General features: G+C 43.2%; 1 protein-coding gene across 2 annotated transcripts in view; it reads left to right on the top strand.

Annotated features, from left to right (window-relative positions):
- Positions 1 to 19973, top strand: part of TMPRSS6 (transmembrane serine protease 6) — a 51248-nt gene that overhangs the window by 1322 nt on the left and 29953 nt on the right. The window contains exons 2-10 of one of the 2 annotated variants that reach the window (XM_074226856.1): positions 3503 to 3737; positions 4406 to 4539; positions 5626 to 5693; positions 7510 to 7694; positions 9255 to 9296; positions 11269 to 11473; positions 13574 to 13710; positions 18143 to 18255; positions 18449 to 18558. In XM_074226856.1, the coding sequence (XP_074082957.1) occupies positions 3512 to 3737; positions 4406 to 4539; positions 5626 to 5693; positions 7510 to 7694; positions 9255 to 9296; positions 11269 to 11473; positions 13574 to 13710; positions 18143 to 18255; positions 18449 to 18558 (1220 nt within the window). In that variant the 5' untranslated portion in view covers positions 3503 to 3511. The remainder of the gene's footprint in view (positions 1 to 3502; positions 3738 to 4405; positions 4540 to 5625; positions 5694 to 7509; positions 7695 to 9254; positions 9297 to 11268; positions 11474 to 13573; positions 13711 to 18142; positions 18256 to 18448; positions 18559 to 19973) is intronic. The other variant, XM_074226857.1, reaches the window with a different exon arrangement.

The raw sequence follows: 19973 nt of genomic DNA, 5'->3' as shown, positions 1-19973 counted from the left end.
TACCTTTGAGGAGAGGGGATGGGATGCACAGTCCCTCCCAGAGGCCTGCCTGCCCCAACCCCTTACCCCTGCCAGCTAGGTAAAGGAGTGGCTGCCCAGGCCTAACTAGACCCACTGATAAGCATCTACTGGGTACAGCAGCCCAAGTATCCATGGGCATAGGTATGATCCTAGCACCGTCTGCCTCGTTGCCCATCATTTTAGAGACAAGAAGCTGTATGTGTATGAATGTATGTATGTATGATGTATCCATTATATAGATCTATGTAAGTGTGTACTGGGAGTGTATGTATAAATATGCATTATGTGTGTATTGTGTACATGTGTATTGTGTGTTAATACCCTCTGTATTCAGTTGAAAAAATTAAATGGATTCTGTATCATTTTTATAATTGACCTTATTCTGTATTATTGTCCCATTTCCCTTCTGTATTAGTTTAAAGATATAATTAAAATAAAACCTGTTTTCTACCAAACCTTATCTTTGAAGACCTATAAATTGAGCTGTCTGACATGGACTGTTGTTATTCAAAGAAGGAGGTCTTATCTCCCTAACAAACCCTTCTAGATTCCAGGGATCTGCTAACTAAGGTTCACCAACAAGATCTGCAAGATGTCGATGGGTCCCATAAAACAATGAACATTTCTTAATAGTCAGAAAGGAGTGGTTACTAGCTCAGTATCGGTGTTAGTCACTTTCTTTAAAATAGCCAATCACGGACAGTTAGGTGGTGTAGTGGATGGAGCATCGGCCCTGGAGCCGAGAGGACCTGAGTTCAAATCCAGACTCAGACACTTAAAACTTACTTAGCAATGTAACCTTGGGCAAGTCACTTAGCCCCATTGCCTTGCAAAATATCCTAAAATAAAATAACCAATCATGTTGTCCCTACCCCTATGATGCTGTCTATACTGTAATCAATCATGTTGTCTTCTTCATCTACCCAACTCTGTACTCCCCAAAACTGTATTAAGATCAAAGACTCCTACAATGTAGTCTTCAGTCATTGAGAGAACTCATTGGTGTCTCAGATTTAAATAACTGGGCAAAATCAACTGCTCATGGATAGGTCGAGCTAATATAATAAAAATGACAATTCTACCTAAATTAAACTACTTATTTTGTGCCCAACCATTCAAAGTTCCAAAAATAAAAATTACTTTAATGAGAGAGTTCATTGACTCAATTTATTATAGCTTCACTGATATATCAGAGACCACTGTTTCTCATTTTACCTAAATTTTCTAGCATAACATAAAATTTATAAATATATGCACATGACTATATGTCTATATGCATAACATGTATGTATATTTTGTGTGTGTATTCATGAGTTTCTTCCCCCATTCTATGAAACATATAATGCAGAATTAACCCTTTTTTTGCTGATATGAAAACTGAGCTTCAGAGGTAGAGGAATTCATTGGGACCCCATCAGAACTTTAGGACTGTGAAGTTCTTTGCCTTTAGTTTAGAGTTATTTCCTTTCTACCAGATATCGAGATTTTCCCCCCAAAATCATCAGTTTCTTGATAGAAAATCAAGTTCCATTCCCGGATTTGAGACCTACAGGTAGTGAATTCAGCCAGCCTCCCTCCCTTTCCAGAATTTTTAAATGCTCATCTCCCATCATCCACAACAGTATAGCCAAACCAGCCAACTCATTGTTCTCAGGAGAGATCCCATCTACACACCTTGGGTGGGCTTCTTCTGCCTTTTAGAATCTCTTGCTTCCCTTCAAAACTCTTGTAGCACCTCCTATGGGAAGACTACACTGATTGACCTCCTGCCAAGTTGCTAGTGCCCTCCCCCAGTGCCCTCCCCCAGAAATCATTGTCTACACTCCACATTTCATCAGTATGAAGTTCATCCTAGTGTGGAAATGCCCTCTCCAAATGCAGATGAGCACCAGCTTAGGGCCAAAGAGGTGACTGGATCTGAGAAGCATTTACATAGGGGTCAGGAAAAAAGACTGGAACTCTTGTTTTCCTATCTCCAAGGCTACTCTTTTGTCCATTAGATTGGGGAGTTCTCAATCCAAGTTTCTTTGTATTTTGTTTTTAATTTTCTGTGTATACAGCGTTTCCCCTGTAGGATGCAAACACCTTGAGGGCAGAGACAACTTCAGTTTTGTCTTTGTGTTCCCAGCACCTGGCTCATCGCTGGTACTTAATAAATGTTTATTGAATTGGTAGATACTGTGAGCAACTCTGAGGAAAAGATGGGTGCCCTGTCTTCCAGAAGCTTAGAGTCTAGATGAGGAATCAAGCCTTACAGAGGGGGAACAACAGAAAACAAAACAAGGCAGGTTAGACTCAAGAGACGTCCTGGTGTGGTGGACAGAACTCTAGAGTTAGGTGAGATCTGAGTTCAGATCTCACCACTTCCTCTAATACTTGCCAGCTGGGTAGTTGCAGAACCCTTAGTCCTCCAAAGTTTCACCTTTTTGCCAAAGTAACACCTACCTCACAGGGCTGCTCTGAAAATGATATAACAAAGTACCTTGTGAACCTTAAAGGATGATTTTTTGGAGGGTGAGGGGAGAAGATACCCCTTTTAATCAGGCACAACTGAGGTGTCATTTATTATATTAGAGTTGATTGGAGCTCTGAGAAAGGATGAAAAAAATTGAAAGAGCTGCTATAGGGACAGTTAGGTGGTATTAAATCTGGCCTCAAACACTTAATAATTACCTAGCTGTGTGACCTTGGGCAAGTCACTTACCCCTATTGCCTTGCAACAACCAAAAAAAGAAAGAAAGAGCTGCTATGGTGAATGGAAGAGTACATTGACTAGAGAAGTGTAAAGAATTGCTTCACCGTGGTGAGGGTCCAGTTGAGGTTATGGAACATAAATTTGCAGTGGAGTCAGTGAGCACAGATAAATAATTTTCAATTGCATTATTGAGCAGTAGATGACCAGAATGGTGGGAAAGACCCAAGACTGAGACTTAGCAATATAAAGTCCATCATGCGATAAAGGGATCCAGAGGTAGAAAACAGGTGAGGACAACTTAGAGTTGGGGTGATTCACTTATGGGATCCAGATGGAGAAAGGAGGAGAATGGGACTAAGGCAGGGGTGATGGTCTGGGAAAGAACAGAGAGGCTTAGAGGTTGAAGTGTGAAGGACAGGGTTCGGGGCTGCAAGACAAAGAGAGGAACATATGACAACAGAGTATGATCAGATAAGGGAATTTCAGAGTTCTTGAATATTCAAGTGGAACATGCGTGATGGCTACTATAGAAAGAGTTATAGATTATAGTCAGAAATGCTTGGATGCATATAATTTAGGAATAGCTGCTTGCAGATATTAGTATCACTTTATAGATGAGGAACCTGAGTCATAGAAAAGATAAACGACTTTTCCCTAGACACACAGGTAATGTCAAGGGGAGAATTTGAACCCAGATCCTCTGACTTCTTCCTGCTGTTGACCTATGTGAGCCACTGGTGCTGTTCAATCCCCCCCCCCCCCCATGATCCTTATTCTCTTTTCCAGAAGTCCAGGATGGAAGAGGAAGAACAGAGGGGCAATGGGCAGGCAGTCCAAGGGCAGTTATATGGAGTGGACATGGAGGAACCAAGGTCCATGCAAAGAGGCCAGGGTCCAGTTGGGAAGGCGAAAGCCCCTGAGGACCCCAAGAGAAGAGGACGAGACTACATCCGCCTCGCTCCTCTGTGGCTTGCTCTGCTGATGTTGGCAGCAGGTGGAGTCCTGCTCTGGTATTTCCTAGGTAACTGAAGGTTAAAACACTGGGGGCCGGGATGAGAGTGATAACTAACACATGGCAAATGGAGCTTTGGTGCAGGATGCCAATTTCCGGGGTGATGTGTTTCTTGGCTAGAATGTGAAGCACGAATCCTCCAGCTGCCCCTAGCGAGGATCTATGGATACCTCCTCCCCGTTAGACTTCTTCCCCCATTCCTAAGCCACACCAATTTTCTCTGGGATAAGCAGTCCTCCCTGCTATAGGATTGTCCCTCGTGCCTCCCAGGTCTCCTCCCAACTTGAATTTTCTCCATGGGCAATGAGCTCTAGTTTTAGCTCTAATGGCCTTAGGGGTGATTATAATTCGGGACCTTTCATTCGTCTGTTGGCCAGGGCCTGAGAGAGAAGAACTGAAAAAGGCAACCCTGAAAGCCAAGGCTAAACACCCTTGATTGGCACCGCTTAAGCTTAAGGGGAGTTGGGGCTAATTGGTGGCAGTTACAGGGAGGTCGATTCTGTCTTGAGACAAGGGAAGACCAGAACAATGAGCTGTCCAGCGATGGAACAAACCGCTTTGAGAGTTACTACTTGCCCCGTCCCTGGTAGTGATTGAGAGTTAATGATCCCTTTGAACATATTCCTCAAGCTCCCTCCCCAACCTGCCAGGCTAACACCCAGCTTTGTTTTGCATAGGATACAAGAGAGAAGTGACAGTCAGCCAGTGGTACTCAGGTAGTATCCGGGTACTCAATCGCCACTTTTCCTTGGACCTCTCCCGCCGGGAATCTAATGCCTTTCGAAGCGAAACTACCAAAGCCCAGAAAATGGTAGGGAAAGACTGAAAGGAGAAAAGGATGGGTGAGAGCTGGTGGTCCTATGACGTGGACTGGACAGAAGTTAATGGGTCTGCAGTATAGTCTGGATAGGAAGGTGGGATCACATGAATGTTTCTGTGATGTGAACTGTCTTGGGTAGAGAGGTTTAAAATAAAACCCAAAACAATTCTGAGAAATGGGTTGATCCTTGAATTGGGAAGGCATGGCATGGCATCTTGAAAGAAGATGGCAAGGAACCAGGTAACTTGTGACCGTCAGTGATTCAGTTTGAATGACCCCTTTGTAAAAAAGATCCCTGTGCTAAGATGCACTGTGGAGGGAGGAGGAGAAAGGGAGAGGATGAGGTGTAATCTTTGATCTAGAAGTAAGGTTGGCATCACAGGGGTCTCAAGATGCTTGCAAAGGCATGGAGGAGAGCTTCTGTGAATGGAAGCTAAGAGAGGGGTTGACAGGTGCCCCCATAAGTACTGAAGACTGAGAGCCAGTCATGAGATACATGGACTTGAATGAGATAAATCAAGAAAGGTTTCATGGGATGGACAAAATGGAACAGGAAGAGGTGTGCCAAGTTTTCAGTGTGAGCACTTAGATCTCAGAAACGGGAACTCAAGAAATCAGGACGATGTATTATTTTATTGAATGTCTAAACTTAAGAAAAATGTTAATAATACAAAATAAATTTCCAAGTGTCTCATGTTTATAATCCCTGTCCCCTACCCCAGAATTTATTCAGTTTTTTGGTTCTGTTTTGAGGGGGTTTTAAGTTAATTTATTTTTTTATTTTTTGTTATTTGCAAGGTAATAGGGTTAAGTGACTTGCCCAAGGTCACACAGGGAATTATTAAGTGTCTGAGGTCAAATTCAAACTTAGATCCTCCTGACTCCAGGGCCAGTGCTCTATCTACTGAACCACCTAGCTGCCCTCCGGAATTAATTGTTAAATATTTATCGGCACACATCTAGGAAGAGGACTATGAGATCAGGGAACGTTAGCCAGACAATGAAAAGTTCTGTGAGTGTGAGTGTGTCTGGGTGTGTCTGGGTGAAGGGAATGACAAATGAGATTTTTTTTTCCAGCTTAGGGACCTCATCTTTGCTACCCGCCTGGCCCCATATTACAACACAAGCACGGTATACGCATTTGGGTGAGTCATGGATCCCTTTTCTCCAGCCCTCTCTTAGGTGGGTACTATCAAGAACCATTAAAACTGTAAGGGGGGCAGCTAGGTGGCACCGTGGATAGAGCACCGACCCTGGAGTCGGGAGGACCTGAATTCAAATCCTGCCTCAGAAACTTAATAATGATGTAGCTGTGTGGCCTTGGGCAGGTCACTTAACCCCATTGCCTTGCAAAAAAAAAACCTAAAAAAAACTCTGTAAATTTTATTTTATTTATTTTATATGAACTTTTTATATAAAACTTTAAACTAACCTCTACTGGGTCTCTCAAATCCTAATGTACCCTACTTCATTCAGAGGAATAGTCCACAGAATTAACAAGAATTTTGTGAAGATTGGAAGTAACAGAAGGACCTATAGCTGGTAGGATCAGTAATGTATTGGAAAAGACCTCAGAGCTCATTCAATCCAGTATTCTCCTTTTACAAATCAGGAAATGGTCTCAAAGAAATGAGCAGATCAATTGGACATCACCAAGGTGATAAGTGGCTGAGTTGGAATTTGAACTGTAATTCTCCAGTGTTTTTCCATTATTCCAAATTGCTTCTCGATGCATGACAGATTCTAAAAATAAACCAGTTTTTGATGTTTCAGATGCCACCTCGAACATAGAGGTTATTAACCTCTAAGTCCATGAACTTAGACAAAAATTGAAAAACTGCATCTCAGTATAATTGATTCCTTTCAAATCTTTTGCATGCATTTACAGACATAATTCTGAAAAGGGTCCATGAACTTCACTAGAATGATAACCAGAGAGATCCATGACACACAAAAAAAGATTCTGACCTAGACTAAACACTGTAATGGAGAAAGGAAGGAAAGAAGGATGGAAGAGTTGAGTGACTTACTAAAGGTCTCCCTGAAATTACTTTACATCTACTTTGTATGTAGTTTGCATTTATTTATTTGATGATATGTTTCCCACCAGTAGAATATAAACTCTTTGAGGACAGGGATTGGGTCCTTTTTGACTTTTTGTTATACCTTAAAATTTTAGAATGTCAGAGATGGAAGCAGCACAGTGGATAGAGCACTGGCCCTGGAGTCAGGAGTACCTGAGTTCAAATCCGGTCTCAGACACTTAATAATCACCTAGCTGTGTGGCCTTGGACAAGCCACTTAACCCAATTTACCTTGCAAAAAAAAAAGAATATGGGATATATAAGAGCTGGGAGTTTACAACAGGGATATCAGATCTAGGAGAGGGCTCAGAACAGAAAACGTCAGAGCCAGAAGTCTTAAAGTAGCAAATGTCAGGGCTAGAAGAGACTTAAGAACATGAAATGTCAGGCCATTAGCATAAGAGAACGTCAGGGCTAGGAGGGACTTTAGAACAGGGAATATCAGAGCTAGGAGGGGTCATAGAACAGGGAATGTCAAAGCTAAAAGAGACTTTAGAATGGGGAATGTCAGAGCTTGGAAGAACATAGGATGACAAAGTATATTTAGAACACAGAATATAAAATCTGGAAAGAACCTTAGAATATGAGATTAGGACTAGAAAGAACCTTGGGTATCATTCAGTTCTAAACCCATTTTACAGATGTAGAGACTGAGACAAAAAAAAAAAGAGAGGAATAGGGTGGAAAAGTCCTAGAAGAGTTGAGTTTGAAAGAAATATCAATATTCACTTTTCTGAGAGCCCTTCCAACTCTGGATCTGTCCACAAATATTTTTATATTCCATGCCTTTTGCTAAGGATTGTCTCACTACCCCCTCCAAGTATCCTAGACATTTTAGAGAAAGAGGCCAGAGAACTGTTGACTTCTTCCTCCTTAGGGAAGGGCCTCTGACCTGCTTCTTCTGGTTCATTCTCCAAATCCCTGAGAGTCGCCGTCAGATGTTAACGCCAGATGCTGTGAAGGAGGTGCTGGTGGATCGACTGATGTCAAATGCCAATGAGACAGGTGGCACCCCTGATGAGGAAGACTATGAGGTGGATCCTGGGGGCCTTGTTCTTCTGGGTCAGTATGGTCAGAATGGGCTCAAAGACTATAGGGGCCTGGGAGGGAATAGAAGCAGTCTTCCTCTTATCTATAAAACAGAATAAAATGGACTAAGGAAAGAGAATGAGGGAACAATTAGGAAGCAAAAAGAATATCTGGGATGGTGGGCCTGAGGGAATAACATAGACAGGAGCTGGGGACCTATCCCAGACTTACCCTTAGGAATCTAGTACAAAGCTTGGCGCATAATGGGCAATAAATATTGGATTGTACTGAAAAGTGACATGGGTTCATTCATTCATTCAACAAATATTTTTTTAAGCTCCTACTATTGCAGAGGATTGGGCCAGACACCAAGGAAGGTACAACTTAGTTTAGATAGAATTTAGCAGCTGTCCTCTTGAAGATTCTAGAAAATCCTTGAGCAAAGGATTGAGCTCTCATTGACTAAATGAAATGAAAATAGCTTAGTTCAAGATGATCCTTCAAGTGCCTCCTGAGGATCTATTGGATCAATGCATCCAAGAATAGGAAGTGACTTCAGAAGTCATCCTGCTGGAGTCCATCTCTGGAAAGAGATCATCCAGTCTCTGGAAAAGCCTTCTACTCTCTACTGAAGGAGGACACTTCACTGAGTTTTTAAACAGTTCCAATTGCCAAGAAAGTTCTTTCCCTTTAGGATCATTGCTATGGAAAGGATCTTAAAGAGTATCTCTATTGGGTGGAAATCCAAACTGTAAATCCTATAGTCTAGCTCAATCCCCTCCTTTTATGAATGAGGAAACTGAGTCATGGAGAAGAGAAGAGTGATTTGCCCAAGGTCACATAGATGGTAAATAGCATTCCAACTTTAACTTTCTCTTCTCCTCCTTGTCTCTCTCTCTCTCTCTCTCTCTCTCTCTCTCTCTCTCTCTCTCTCTCTCTCTCCCTCTCTCTCTCTCTCTGTCTCTGTCTCTGTCTCTGTCTCTCTCTCTGTCTCTCTCTGTCTCTCTGTCTCTCTGTCTCTCTCTCTCTCTCTCTCTCTCTCTCTCTCTCTCTCTCTCCCTCCCCACCCCCACATTTCCCCTCCCCATGGCAACTTTCACTGCTGAGGAAAATCGATCCACTGATGTAAATCATCATACTCTATACCTTGGAACCTCTGAGAATTTCCTCAGGGTCCTGAGAAATGAAGTGACTTATTCAGGGCAACACAGCTTCTAAGTAAAAGAAGCAAGACTTGAATCTAAATCTTCCTAACACCAAGTTCAGTTCTCTGCCAATACTCCAGAGAACATTCCCCTCCTCCTTCACCTAACTCCTAGTTCTGCCCTCTAGAATCAATTTTAGTTTGATTCACAAACCAGCCTGATTCTTCTGAAGGGATGTGGATTCATGAGTTCATAACAGGAGGAAAATTGATAAGAGAAGAAGCATGAACAGAGAGGGCAAGGCACAAGGGCAAGGAGGAAGACGATTCTGCCCCCAATCCCACATACATACATTGGGCTGCAGATATAGCTGCTCTGGGAGTTTCATTTGATTTAATTTTCTTTGAGTTTTGCTTCCATTCATTTCTTCATTTGTTCCTTTTAACAGAGACCAGTATGAAAGACATAGTTTTGCTGAATTCTACACTGGGTAGGCAACTTTTGTCTCCCTTTGCTTTTTGAGTTTCCTTATTTTGCTTGGATGGGCTTCTGAGGAGCAAGGAGAGGTAGGGGAGGGCATAGGACTCACTGGGTGTGCAGCAGGGACATGCCTGGGGTTGTGCCAGTGTAAGAAATCTAAGGGACCATAAGATACAGGTCATATGTGTGCGTGATCATGAATTTATGAGTTGTATGTAATATAGGTGTATGTATTGCATGTATATCTGTACCCATTGGTTGTATAGATTTCCAAATGTTTACTGCCTTTTCTTCTTTTTCTTTCTCCTTCTCCTCCTCCTCCTCCTTCTTCTCCCTTCTCCCTTCTTCCTCTCCTCATCCTTCTGCTCTTCTCCCTCCTCTTCCTCTTCTTCCTCTTCTTCCTTCTGCAATTCCTCCTTCTCCTCCTCCTCCCCTGCTTTCTTCTGCTCCCCACCCTTACCTACTCTTCTCACTTATATTGTCAAACATCTCTCTGTGAACTTGAGTGAGTGGGGAGTAAAAGGGGGAAATCATTGATGTTTACAAGGAATCTATCTCGGTGGTATGTGGGGTTTAAGTGTGGGTTTGGGTGTGGGGGTATGGGAATGGGGGTGGGACATACATGCCTGCATTCACACCACTTGTGTAAACAATTCAACCCACAATAATATGTGTGTAGCTCATCCTGAGGACTCCAAACAGGGTAGAGTATGGGTGTGTTCTTTGAGTAATGAAAACATCCCCTCCCTTCCTCCAGAACTGTGTGCATGTGAAGAGGTGTGGGCCTACATGTTTCTGTGAAACTGTGACATCTAACTGCCACTTTCTGAGTGTGTTTATGTGGGCATGTATGTATGTCTGTGTCTGTGTGTGTCTGTGTGTGTATGGCAGAGGTAAGTGAAGGAAGAAATATATGGGGAGGTTGCAAGGTTAGTGTTGATTTTTTTCCAGGGCTCATGACTCCAAGGTAGGTTTCTGCCATACAACCTTTAGTCCAAGTAACTAAGGGCGTAGTTTATTTTTTTATCTTTTTAAATGTTTAAAAATACATAATTTTCAGAGAGCAAAGATGAAAACATTTCTATACCACAAAATAATAAAGCAAAAAAAGTGTTACTCTCCTGCAAAAAAATAATTAGAAATAATTCCTATAATAGTTTAAGGCTTGCAAAGTGCTATGCACAACAAACCTGGGAAGAAAATAGTGTAAACTTTATTATACCTGTTTTACAGAAAAGGAAACTGAGATTCTGGGAGGTTGAACATTTGCTCATGATTACTCAGCTAGCAAATGTCATAGGCAGGGTCTGAAACCAGATCTCCTCCCAGTATGGTTTCTACTTTAATGTACTGGGTAGAACTATTTGATGTGCGATTTGGAAAAAGGTTTTAAAAATATAAACACTTAGGTACAATCCTGAACCTTATAGCTGAAGAGTCACAAGCAGTTTATGAGACCCTGCCCTCATTCCATGTAGTTTCCCTAACCTTCCTGAGGACCAATAGCCAACCAGCAAGGAGAATGTGAGAAGGGAGAATGAAGGCATCAACCTGACAGTCAGCCCTCTGGGTGGTCTTGTGTACCAGTCAGGGGTGGTGTGCATGTGTGTATGTGGTGATCGAGCCCCTAGAGTTCTTTCCATTCATTGAATGAAGGGAATCAAATTCTCATGGGAGAAGACAGGAGGAAGCCAAGCAAGAAGTAGAAAGAGGCAGTGGAAGGATGAGCCAGGATAAAGGGAAGAAGAACTGGGCAGGCAGAATGAGACCAGCCGCAGAGAGATGAGATAACAGGTAGAAATAGAAAGGTGGCCAGGGAATTGGGAGACCTAACCCAGCATCTGCTTGACCTAGGAACTAACCCTGCTCTCCACCCCACTCCTATCTTCCTTATCCCTGGACAAAGCCTCTGGAGTCCCCGGCTCCCCAAGACTCTCTCCCCAGGGCTAACAGGGATCAGGGGGTTCTATCTCCCTCTCCAGGATGCTATCGATACAACTACATCCGTGAAGGCCAGATAGTGCGGCTCAAAGGCCCTGATCATCTTGCCTCTAGCTGCCTGTGGCACCTTCAGGGACCTGAGAACCACATGATCAAGTTTCGCCTGGAATGGACACTGGCTGAATGTCGAGACAGGTTAGCCATGTATGATGTCGCTGGACCCCTTGAGAGCCGTCTCATCACCTCGTAAGTATTCCTTTACCCTAAGCTTGGGAAAGGATGAGATGCCAGGGAAGGACATCTCAATGGGCAGCTGGGAACAAGGGTCAGGTCTTAGCATTATTTAGTTTGTGATGAATCACTGCATGGTCTTCTCTCTGGATCATGTATCTTTTCTCTCAAACAAGGGAAATGGACTAAATAATACCTACGTTTCTTTCTAGATTTCACATTTTATATTTTTAGAGTTTATGTTCTAGCATCCCATGTTCTAAGGTCCCTTCCAATTCTCACATTCAATATTCTACACTGTATTCAGTTAATCAACCAAACATTTATTAAGGAGGAGGAGGAGGAGAAGAGAGAAAAAGAAGAAAAGGCAGCAAACATTTGGAAATCTATACACCCAATGGGTACAGATATAAATGCAATACATACACCTATATTACATACAATTCATAAATTTATGTCATGCACACATATGATTTCTATTAACTCTAGAACAGTCACTGCATCATGCTCTGGGGCCATAAAGAGCTTGGGAAAGGAACAGTAAAGATCTCCTGCAGAAGGTGAATCTTGAAGGAATCCAGGACGTAGAGACATGGAAGGGGCAGGCGGGGAGCCAGACTTGGAAGGGACAGTCAGTAAAAGAAATAGAGTTGGGAGATGGAATATAACGATCAACAAAGTCAGCGTCACCATATGTCACCAGGAGAGTTAAGGTATAAAAAGACAGAAACTCTAAGAACACACCAGGCTGTGAAGGCTTTCAAAGTCAAATAGAAAGTTTTATATTTGGTCCTAAAAATAATGAGGCACTGAGGTTATTGAGGAGGGGAGAGCAATTTGAGAACTCAGTGAGGAATGTGTTGGAGTGAAGAGAGACCTAAGGCAGGGAGAACTCCAGCATTAGTTATTCATACATTCTTTTGTTTTGTTTTGCTAGTTTTTACGAGGCAATGGGGTTAAGTGACTTATCCAAGGTCACTCAACTAGGTAATTATTAAGTGTCTGAGGCAGGATTTGAACTCAGCTGCTCCTGACTCCAAGGCTGGTGTTGAATCTACTGCCCCACCTAGCTGCCCCTTATTCATATATTCTATGGATACACTTCTATGTGAATGTTATATAAAAATGTTACATAAATGTTATATAAAATATGCTACAAATGTCCTGTGTCCTACCATAATTCTAGCCTTACTCCCTTTGGTAAAATTCGCATTATTGGGAGGTAGCTAAATGGTTAGGAATTACAGCATGATGTTGTAGAAATTGTACTGTAGAAATAAACCTGAATTTGAATCCTTCCTTGATTTATTGCCTGTACAACCTTGGCGAAGTCACCTATCTTCCTCTAGGTCTCAGTTTCTCCATTTGTGAAATAGAGGGGTTGGAGCAAATGACTGCCCTCCAGCTCTAAATCTTACAATCCTACCAATCTAAATGAACTGTCTACATTAGTCATGGTTTGAAGGGTGCCAATAATGTCCTCGCCACCCTATGATTACAGTGCTAGAGGGTCCGCCATTAGAGTTCTCTCTCTTGGATTAAGGCATTTCCAATTACACTGATTTCTAGGCAGTTATTGGTTATTTAACATGGTTGTGAATTTGTTGTCAGCTAAAAGCTTGTTGTTAGAGGAATAGGAGATTTGAATGAGGGAGGAAGACAGAAGGAGTAAGTTAGGGGTACTCTAGTACTTAGGTGGGAAACCAAAAAGCCACAAGACAAGGGGAGGGGAGACCTTCTCGGGGGGAACCCCAGTGTTATCTCTTCCTGCTGTAGCCCAGACAAGACTGGGGAGCCTCAGTGGGTCAGGTCTTCTGGGATCCTTGGTTTTCTACCAACCTTGACTTTCAGCACCTAAAGGGGAGAGTTTGAACCAGCTGGTAGGTCATAGGAACTTGGCATTTTAGAGTTGGGAGAGACCTCAGAAGTCAACTAGTTTAACCCATTTATTTCCAGGTGAAGAAACTGAGGCCAAGGGAAGAGGTTACTTGTCAACTTTTCCGTATCTGGCACCATATTTGAACTGAGGTTCTTTGGTTCCTGAACCAGTCCTCTTTCTGCTAAACTTCTGATTTCTCCTCAGGTGTAACCCTAAACTATCCATCTCCCCCTCAGACTCTATGGCTGCAGTCGCCAAGAACCAGTGGTTGAAGTCCTGTCCTCAGGACACGTCATGTCTGTGGTCTGGAAGAAAGGCTTGTACAGCTACTATGACCCCTTCACTCTCTCGGTCCAGGCTGTGGTCTTCCAAGGTGAGCAAAAGGCATTGCGCATGGCTGGGTGAGGGAAAATCCTCTCAGAGTGGGGAGGAACTCATTTCACTTGGCCAGATTATCCCCTTCCAATCTATCATGAAGCTCTAGGCCCCAGTAACCTCCCTCTTTTTATTCTACCCTCTCCCTGACTATGGGTAGGTCAATCTAGCCTTAAGATGCACCAATGGTGGACAGGAAATAGCTAGAGAACCACTGAGGGGGCTTTGGTGTCTACTCTCTTCTCCATCTCCGTCTCCATCTCCATCTCCCCCTTCTCTTGTCCCTCCTTCCTTCTCTGTCCTTGGCAAAGAGGCAGTGACATGAGCCAGTATATGGACACACACCCTCAGGGCTTAAGTGGTGACAGAGTATTTTACCTGTTTGTCCCACAGAAAAGGGGCTGGAGGGGAGGTGCTTTGTAAAGTTTAAAAGATTCATAAATGGGAATTGGTGTAATTCTGTCATCTCCATTCCAAGAGGAGGCATTGTGGGAGAGGAAAAATCCTCTGACTTGAGGCTTAGCATCTTACCTCTACTGTTTATTTGGCTGGCTGCAGGACCCCATAAAAATCACTTTTCTCTGAGTCTCAGTTTCTTCATCTGGGGCCCCTTTACAGGGTTGTGATAAAGATCAAGTGAGATAATGTTGATTAAGCAGTTTGAAATCCCAAAGAGTTATATCGATGTCTCTCTCTCTCTCTCTCTCTCTCTCTCTCTCTCTCTCTCTCTCTCTCTCTCTCTCTCTCTCTGTCTCTTTCTGTCTCTCTCTGTCTCTCTCTGTCTCTCTCTCTGTGTCTCTCTCTGTGTCTCTCTCTCCTCTTTTCTTTCTGTGTCTCTCTCTTCCCCTTCTCACTCCTTCTCTCTCCCTCTTTATCCTCTCCCTCAATTTTCTTCTTTTCTCTCTCTGTCTCTATCTTTCTGCCTCTGTCTGTACCTCCTCTCTGTTTCTGTTTCTATCTCTCTCTTTATTTCTGTCTATCTCTGCCTCCTCTCTGTCTCTCCTCTCTCTCCTCTTTCTCTTTCTGTCTGTCTCTCCTCTTTATCTCTGTCTTTCTCTATCTCTTTCTTTCTCTGTCACTCTATCTCTGTGCCTCTGACTCTCCTTTCCTCCCTCCCCCACCCCATCCCTCTCCTTTTCCCTCCTGGATTCATAAACTCAAACAAAGGAGTTAAGAAACCATCCTGTCCAACTCTCTCATTTTGTTGAAGAGGAAAGTGAGGGCCACTGACTTGCCCAAGGTCACAAAATGAGTTACAGCCTGGGTTGAGAGTTCCATTATGGCCCTTGATTCCATCTTTCAGTTCAATTAAACAAGTACCCTTTAAGTGCCAACTTTCTGCAGACTGGGCAGGGGTGCTGGGGCCAAAAGCTAACCTGCCAGTTTGCCACTGTCCAGCCCTAACTCAAATTGCTTGCCATACAATTTACAGTAAGATTTTTAAAATTCAGATCCTCCTGTCCAATCAAGGTCCTTGTAAGAGGTGTCATCACATGTGGTTTGTGAGGCTGCTGCCCTTATTCTCCTGGCAGCAGCAGCACAGGTCCTGATTTCCCCGAAGGACACTCACCACCTAAGCAGGTGATGATGGAAGGGTGCTGAGTGAACATCTACCCTCCAGGTGGTTGAGTGTTCATGCCTCTGTGGGTGACATAAGAGGAAAAATTATAACACAATGTGTGTTAAGGTTCTCTAACAATTAGAAAGACCTGGAAATCCTTCCCAGAGGAGCTGAAGCTTGAAGGAACCCAGAAGGAACCTTGAAGGAATCAAGGATTCCAAAATGCAGAAGTGAAGAAGGAGGTGATGTCAGGGTAGGAAATGGACTGGGACAACCCAGAGGTGGGATTCGTTGGAGTAAGAAATAAGTCAGTTTGGCTTGGGTATGTGACGGGGCATTTTAAGTGTGAGAATCAAGAGAGCTGGAACACAGTATCCTCTCCCCTGGCCCTTTCTGCTGAAGATCCATACATGTGGTGACCAGGTACAGTCCAGGGTGGGAATTGATCAGCCAAAAGGAGGGTCAGACTCCCTTTCTTAAAATTTTAGTGGGTTAAACCCCCACTCCTAAACCCCTAGGGAAAAAACATTTAAAGCTTAGGTGTTGGTTTACCTAGGCCACAGAAGGTAGAGCAGAAAAGTGTTTATATAAATCACATAAAGGATAGGAATTTATTTTCTTTCTATAGAGGTGCAAAACAGTTCAACATAAAAGACTTTTTCTAGCCTATATGGGCAGTAGCTAGGTGGGGCAGACAGGAAGACCTGATGCACATCCAACTGTTTGACCCTGGGCAAATTGCTTCACCTTGTTTGCCTCAGTTTTCTCTTCTGTTAACTGAACTAAAGAAGGAAATGGCAAACCACTCCAGTTTCTTTGCCAAGAAGACCTAAATGGAGTCACAAAGCGTCAGACCCAATGGAAACAATTCAACAGGAAGCACATGTTGAGAGAAAAACATAAACAAACTAAGCCAAATTCAATAATAATTGCTGTTATACCCATGGGGAAACTGGGAATTAAAACCATCAAAACTGAAAGTATTTGCCATGACTGCTGGGTTGGCATTTTGTATTTCTACTGTTGGTCAATCAACCAGCAAACATGGAGAGCCACTAATTATATGTCAGCTACTATGCTAAGCAATGAGGATACCAAAAAAACCCCCTTTTAAAAAGTAATAACATAAATAGTTACATACAGGATGTTGTCAAAAAAAGGAAGGCGGTGGTTACTGTATTATTTGTCTTTCATTCTTGAAAAGGACCATGACACCGGGGAGGTGGTGCTTGATATGCCAGTGAATTGAATTTAAGTGAGGGAGGGCTGAAAAGCAAGGTAATTTTGAAGGGGAAAGCACTTGGCTGGGGGAGCGTGGGGATGAGTGGGGGAGTGGGGAGGATGCTGGGAAAGGTCCCAGATCAGACTTTTCCCCTTCCTTCATGGTTGACTCTTAACAAACCAGGCCAAGTAATTGGTCATTTCTAGAGTAGTTTAGTAGCAGAAAGTCAGCACTGACTTGGACCCAGGATCTCCACGCTTCTCAGACTCCCAAGGCTGTCCCCAAGTCAGGGCACACCCATCTCAAGATCAGAATTAGTCACCTAGGGTCAGGCAAAGAACCATAAAGCAGGAGAGGCAGCCAGAGGCCCAGATTCAGGGTCACCCAGCTGAGTCCACTTGGTCAAATTGTCACATGGAGAAAGACCACCCAGATTCCCAGTGTTGCATGTTGCCACCTGGAATGATTTTGAAAGACAGAGGGTGAGGTAGACCCTCTCCATTTAAAAGTCCTCTGAATCATCTACTCTGCCTGTTCAGGGGATCAAAAAAATGACATCATCTTCCCCAAAGTTCCCAAATCCTTCAGTATCGTGTCACACATGACTAGAATCCAGAGACTTGGGGAACTGAGGTAGAACCTGGTCAGCCAGAAACAGGCAGGACAGCTTTTCCCATGCCCTCTTATAAGAATATTATGGAATAAGTCTGGGAAGTCAGATGACACTTCCTCTCCCATCCCATGATGGTTCAGAGGTTTCCAAACCCTGAGCTGTATCAACCAACTGCACCACACTTTGCCTCTGGCAGAGGGCTCCAGCCTAGGCCAAAGCAGTTGATGATACATGACCTTGGGCAAATTACTTTCTCTCCCTAGGCTTTGGTTTGCTCTTCTGTAAAATAAGGAAACTTTACTAAATTAGGGGTTCTAAGTCTAGATTCTGAAAACTTTTAAAAAATATATTTTGATAACTGGAGTTCAATATAATTGCCCCCCCACTTCCCATATTGCTTGCTTTCTTGATGACTTTGAGAGGAAGAGAATTTGGAACTCAAACTTTATATAAGTGAAGGTTAAAACATAAATTAATTAAAAATTAAACCCCACAATTTACCAGAATCTATGACATAAAAATGGTTAAGCATACCTGTCCTACATTATCTCTAAGATTCTCTTGAACTCCCAGCTTCTTCTAGAATGGGTGGACCAAGCATCCCTCCAACTCTACCCTCTTCTTCCTGGGTCATGCCAGTCCAAGGAGAGCTAGAGTTTTCTGTGACTTAAAGAAAAGGAAATGGCTAAAAAGGTCTGGAATATAAGAAGACATGGGAAGTTTATTCTCATAGTGGAGAAAAGGTTGGACTTGGAATCAAAGGACCTAGGGGCAAATTATGACTACAAATTAACCTCTGTGTGTCTTTGGGCAGAGTGCTTCAAATTCTGGGTCTCAGTTTCTTCAACTCTAAAATGAACTAGATGATCTCAAAGAGTCCTTCCATCTTTAAATGGATGCTCCTGCAATCCTTTGAATTGATTTATAAATCAGTGTAGATTAGGCAAATCACTTAACCTTTTCTTAGTCTCAGTTTCCTCATCTTTGAAGTGGAAATAATTTGATTTGACTGAGCTGTTTTTCTCTTTTGTCAGATTGCCAGGTGAACCTAACCCTGGAGGGCAAGCTGGAGCTACAGGGAAACATCAGCACCCCCTACTATCCCAGCTACTACTCCCCTAGTACCCACTGTACCTGGCATCTGATGGTAAGCTTCCAAGAACCCTGGGCTTCAACCCCTCACCAACAGTCTCCTGACACAACAGAAAAAGTTGGGTTTAAAGAAAGAAACCAAATCCTGATTCATCCCCCATTGCTTCTGAGGTCAGCTCACAAGCACTACCAGGTTTCTTCTTCTGGGTTGGATCAGCTGTTCATTCCCGGTACCCCCTCCCCTGCAGGTCCCGTCTCTTGACTATGGAGTGGCCCTCTTTTTTGAGGCATATGCTCTGAGGAGACAGAAGTATGACTTGCCTTGCACCCAGGGACAATGGACCATACAAAATCGAAGGTAGGTGGGTGCTTGGGGAGTCTTCCTTCTCTTCTTTGGCTCTTGGTTCTCTATCCTCACCCTTCCTCAACAACTTTGCCTGTTTCTACAGTCAAGTATTCCTGGTCTGGTGGGACAGGCCTGGACATTATCCCAAACTAGAATCTGGAGGATCAGGGGCGTGGGATGTGAATCTAAAAACTACATCAGAAACAATAAATAAGGCCCAGTTCAGGTGGCCTCTCTTACATGCAGTCTTATTTAAAGCAATCATTTTTTTAATCAATTTGTTTGTGCTGAAGATACTGAAACTAAAACAAGCAATCTTTGACCTCTAATGGAAATGTGGGGGGCGGGGGTAAGGGACACAACATGTCCACACATCAGACAACCCAAAATAGATAAATAATATATATGAAAAGTTTGGTTGCGAGACAACTCTAACGAATGAGGGAATCAGGAAAAACTCCATGAGAAAGGTGGTGTCTAAATTAAGCACGATCAAAGGCTTCCAAGGGGCAAAGATGAAGAGGGAAAATGCTGCAGGTATGGTACACAACCTGGGCAAAGTCATAGTTTCAAAAGCAGGAACTTTAGTTATTTTTATAAAGGCAAAGCATAGTTTAATTTGTCTGGAACACAGAACACGTGAAAGAGAGAAATAGGCCATCAGTCTGGAAAAGTAAGTTGGAGTGAAATTTCAAAGATCCTTAAATGCCCCCCAGAGAGACTTCTATGCTAACCTAAAGGCCAGAGGGGGTCCCTGAAGCTTCTCAAGCAAGTGATGTAGCTAGAACTGTAGTTTAGGACTGTCATTGTAGCAGCTAGGGGGAGGACCCTAGGAGTTGGGGTTTAGGGAGAGGATTAGAAAGTCATCACAATAATATAGAGGGATGGCGATGAGCATTTGACCCAGCTGTGTGAGTGAAGAAGACACCTATCCAAGAAAGTTGGGGAGGTAGAATCAACAAGACTTGATGATTGATGGGGAAAGGGGAGGGGGAGCGAAGAACCCCAGAATTTGGTCTTTGGGGAGCACCTCCAAGACCATCCAGGTCAATCCACAGAAGGAAAGGAATCTCTAACTAGCACAGAAGGGAAAGTGATCATCCAGATTTGATTGAAGACCTTGACTCCCCTGGAGGCAGAATTCCCCACCTCCCAAAGCCTCCCTTTCTCCTTTGAGGCAGCTCTCATTGTTAAGATTTCCCTGAGGGTAAGCCTGGATTAACCTGTTTTGGTAACTTGCCCTAGTTGCCTCCATTTCTTCCCTCAGGGCAAGTTAAAACAAATCCATTCTTTCTGCCACCAGATGCCCCTTCAGATCCTTAGAAACAGTTCCATGCCCCCCCCCCCCCAAGTCTTTTCTTCAGGAAGAATGCCCTATTCCTTCAACCGATCCAGACATTCTTTAATTTATCAAGATCTTTCTAAAA

This window comes from Macrotis lagotis, chromosome 2 (assembly GCF_037893015.1).
Source record: "Macrotis lagotis isolate mMagLag1 chromosome 2, bilby.v1.9.chrom.fasta, whole genome shotgun sequence".
NCBI classification, from domain to species: Eukaryota; Metazoa; Chordata; class Mammalia; order Peramelemorphia; family Peramelidae; genus Macrotis; species Macrotis lagotis.
This window is presented reverse-complemented; position numbering and strand designations above follow the sequence as displayed.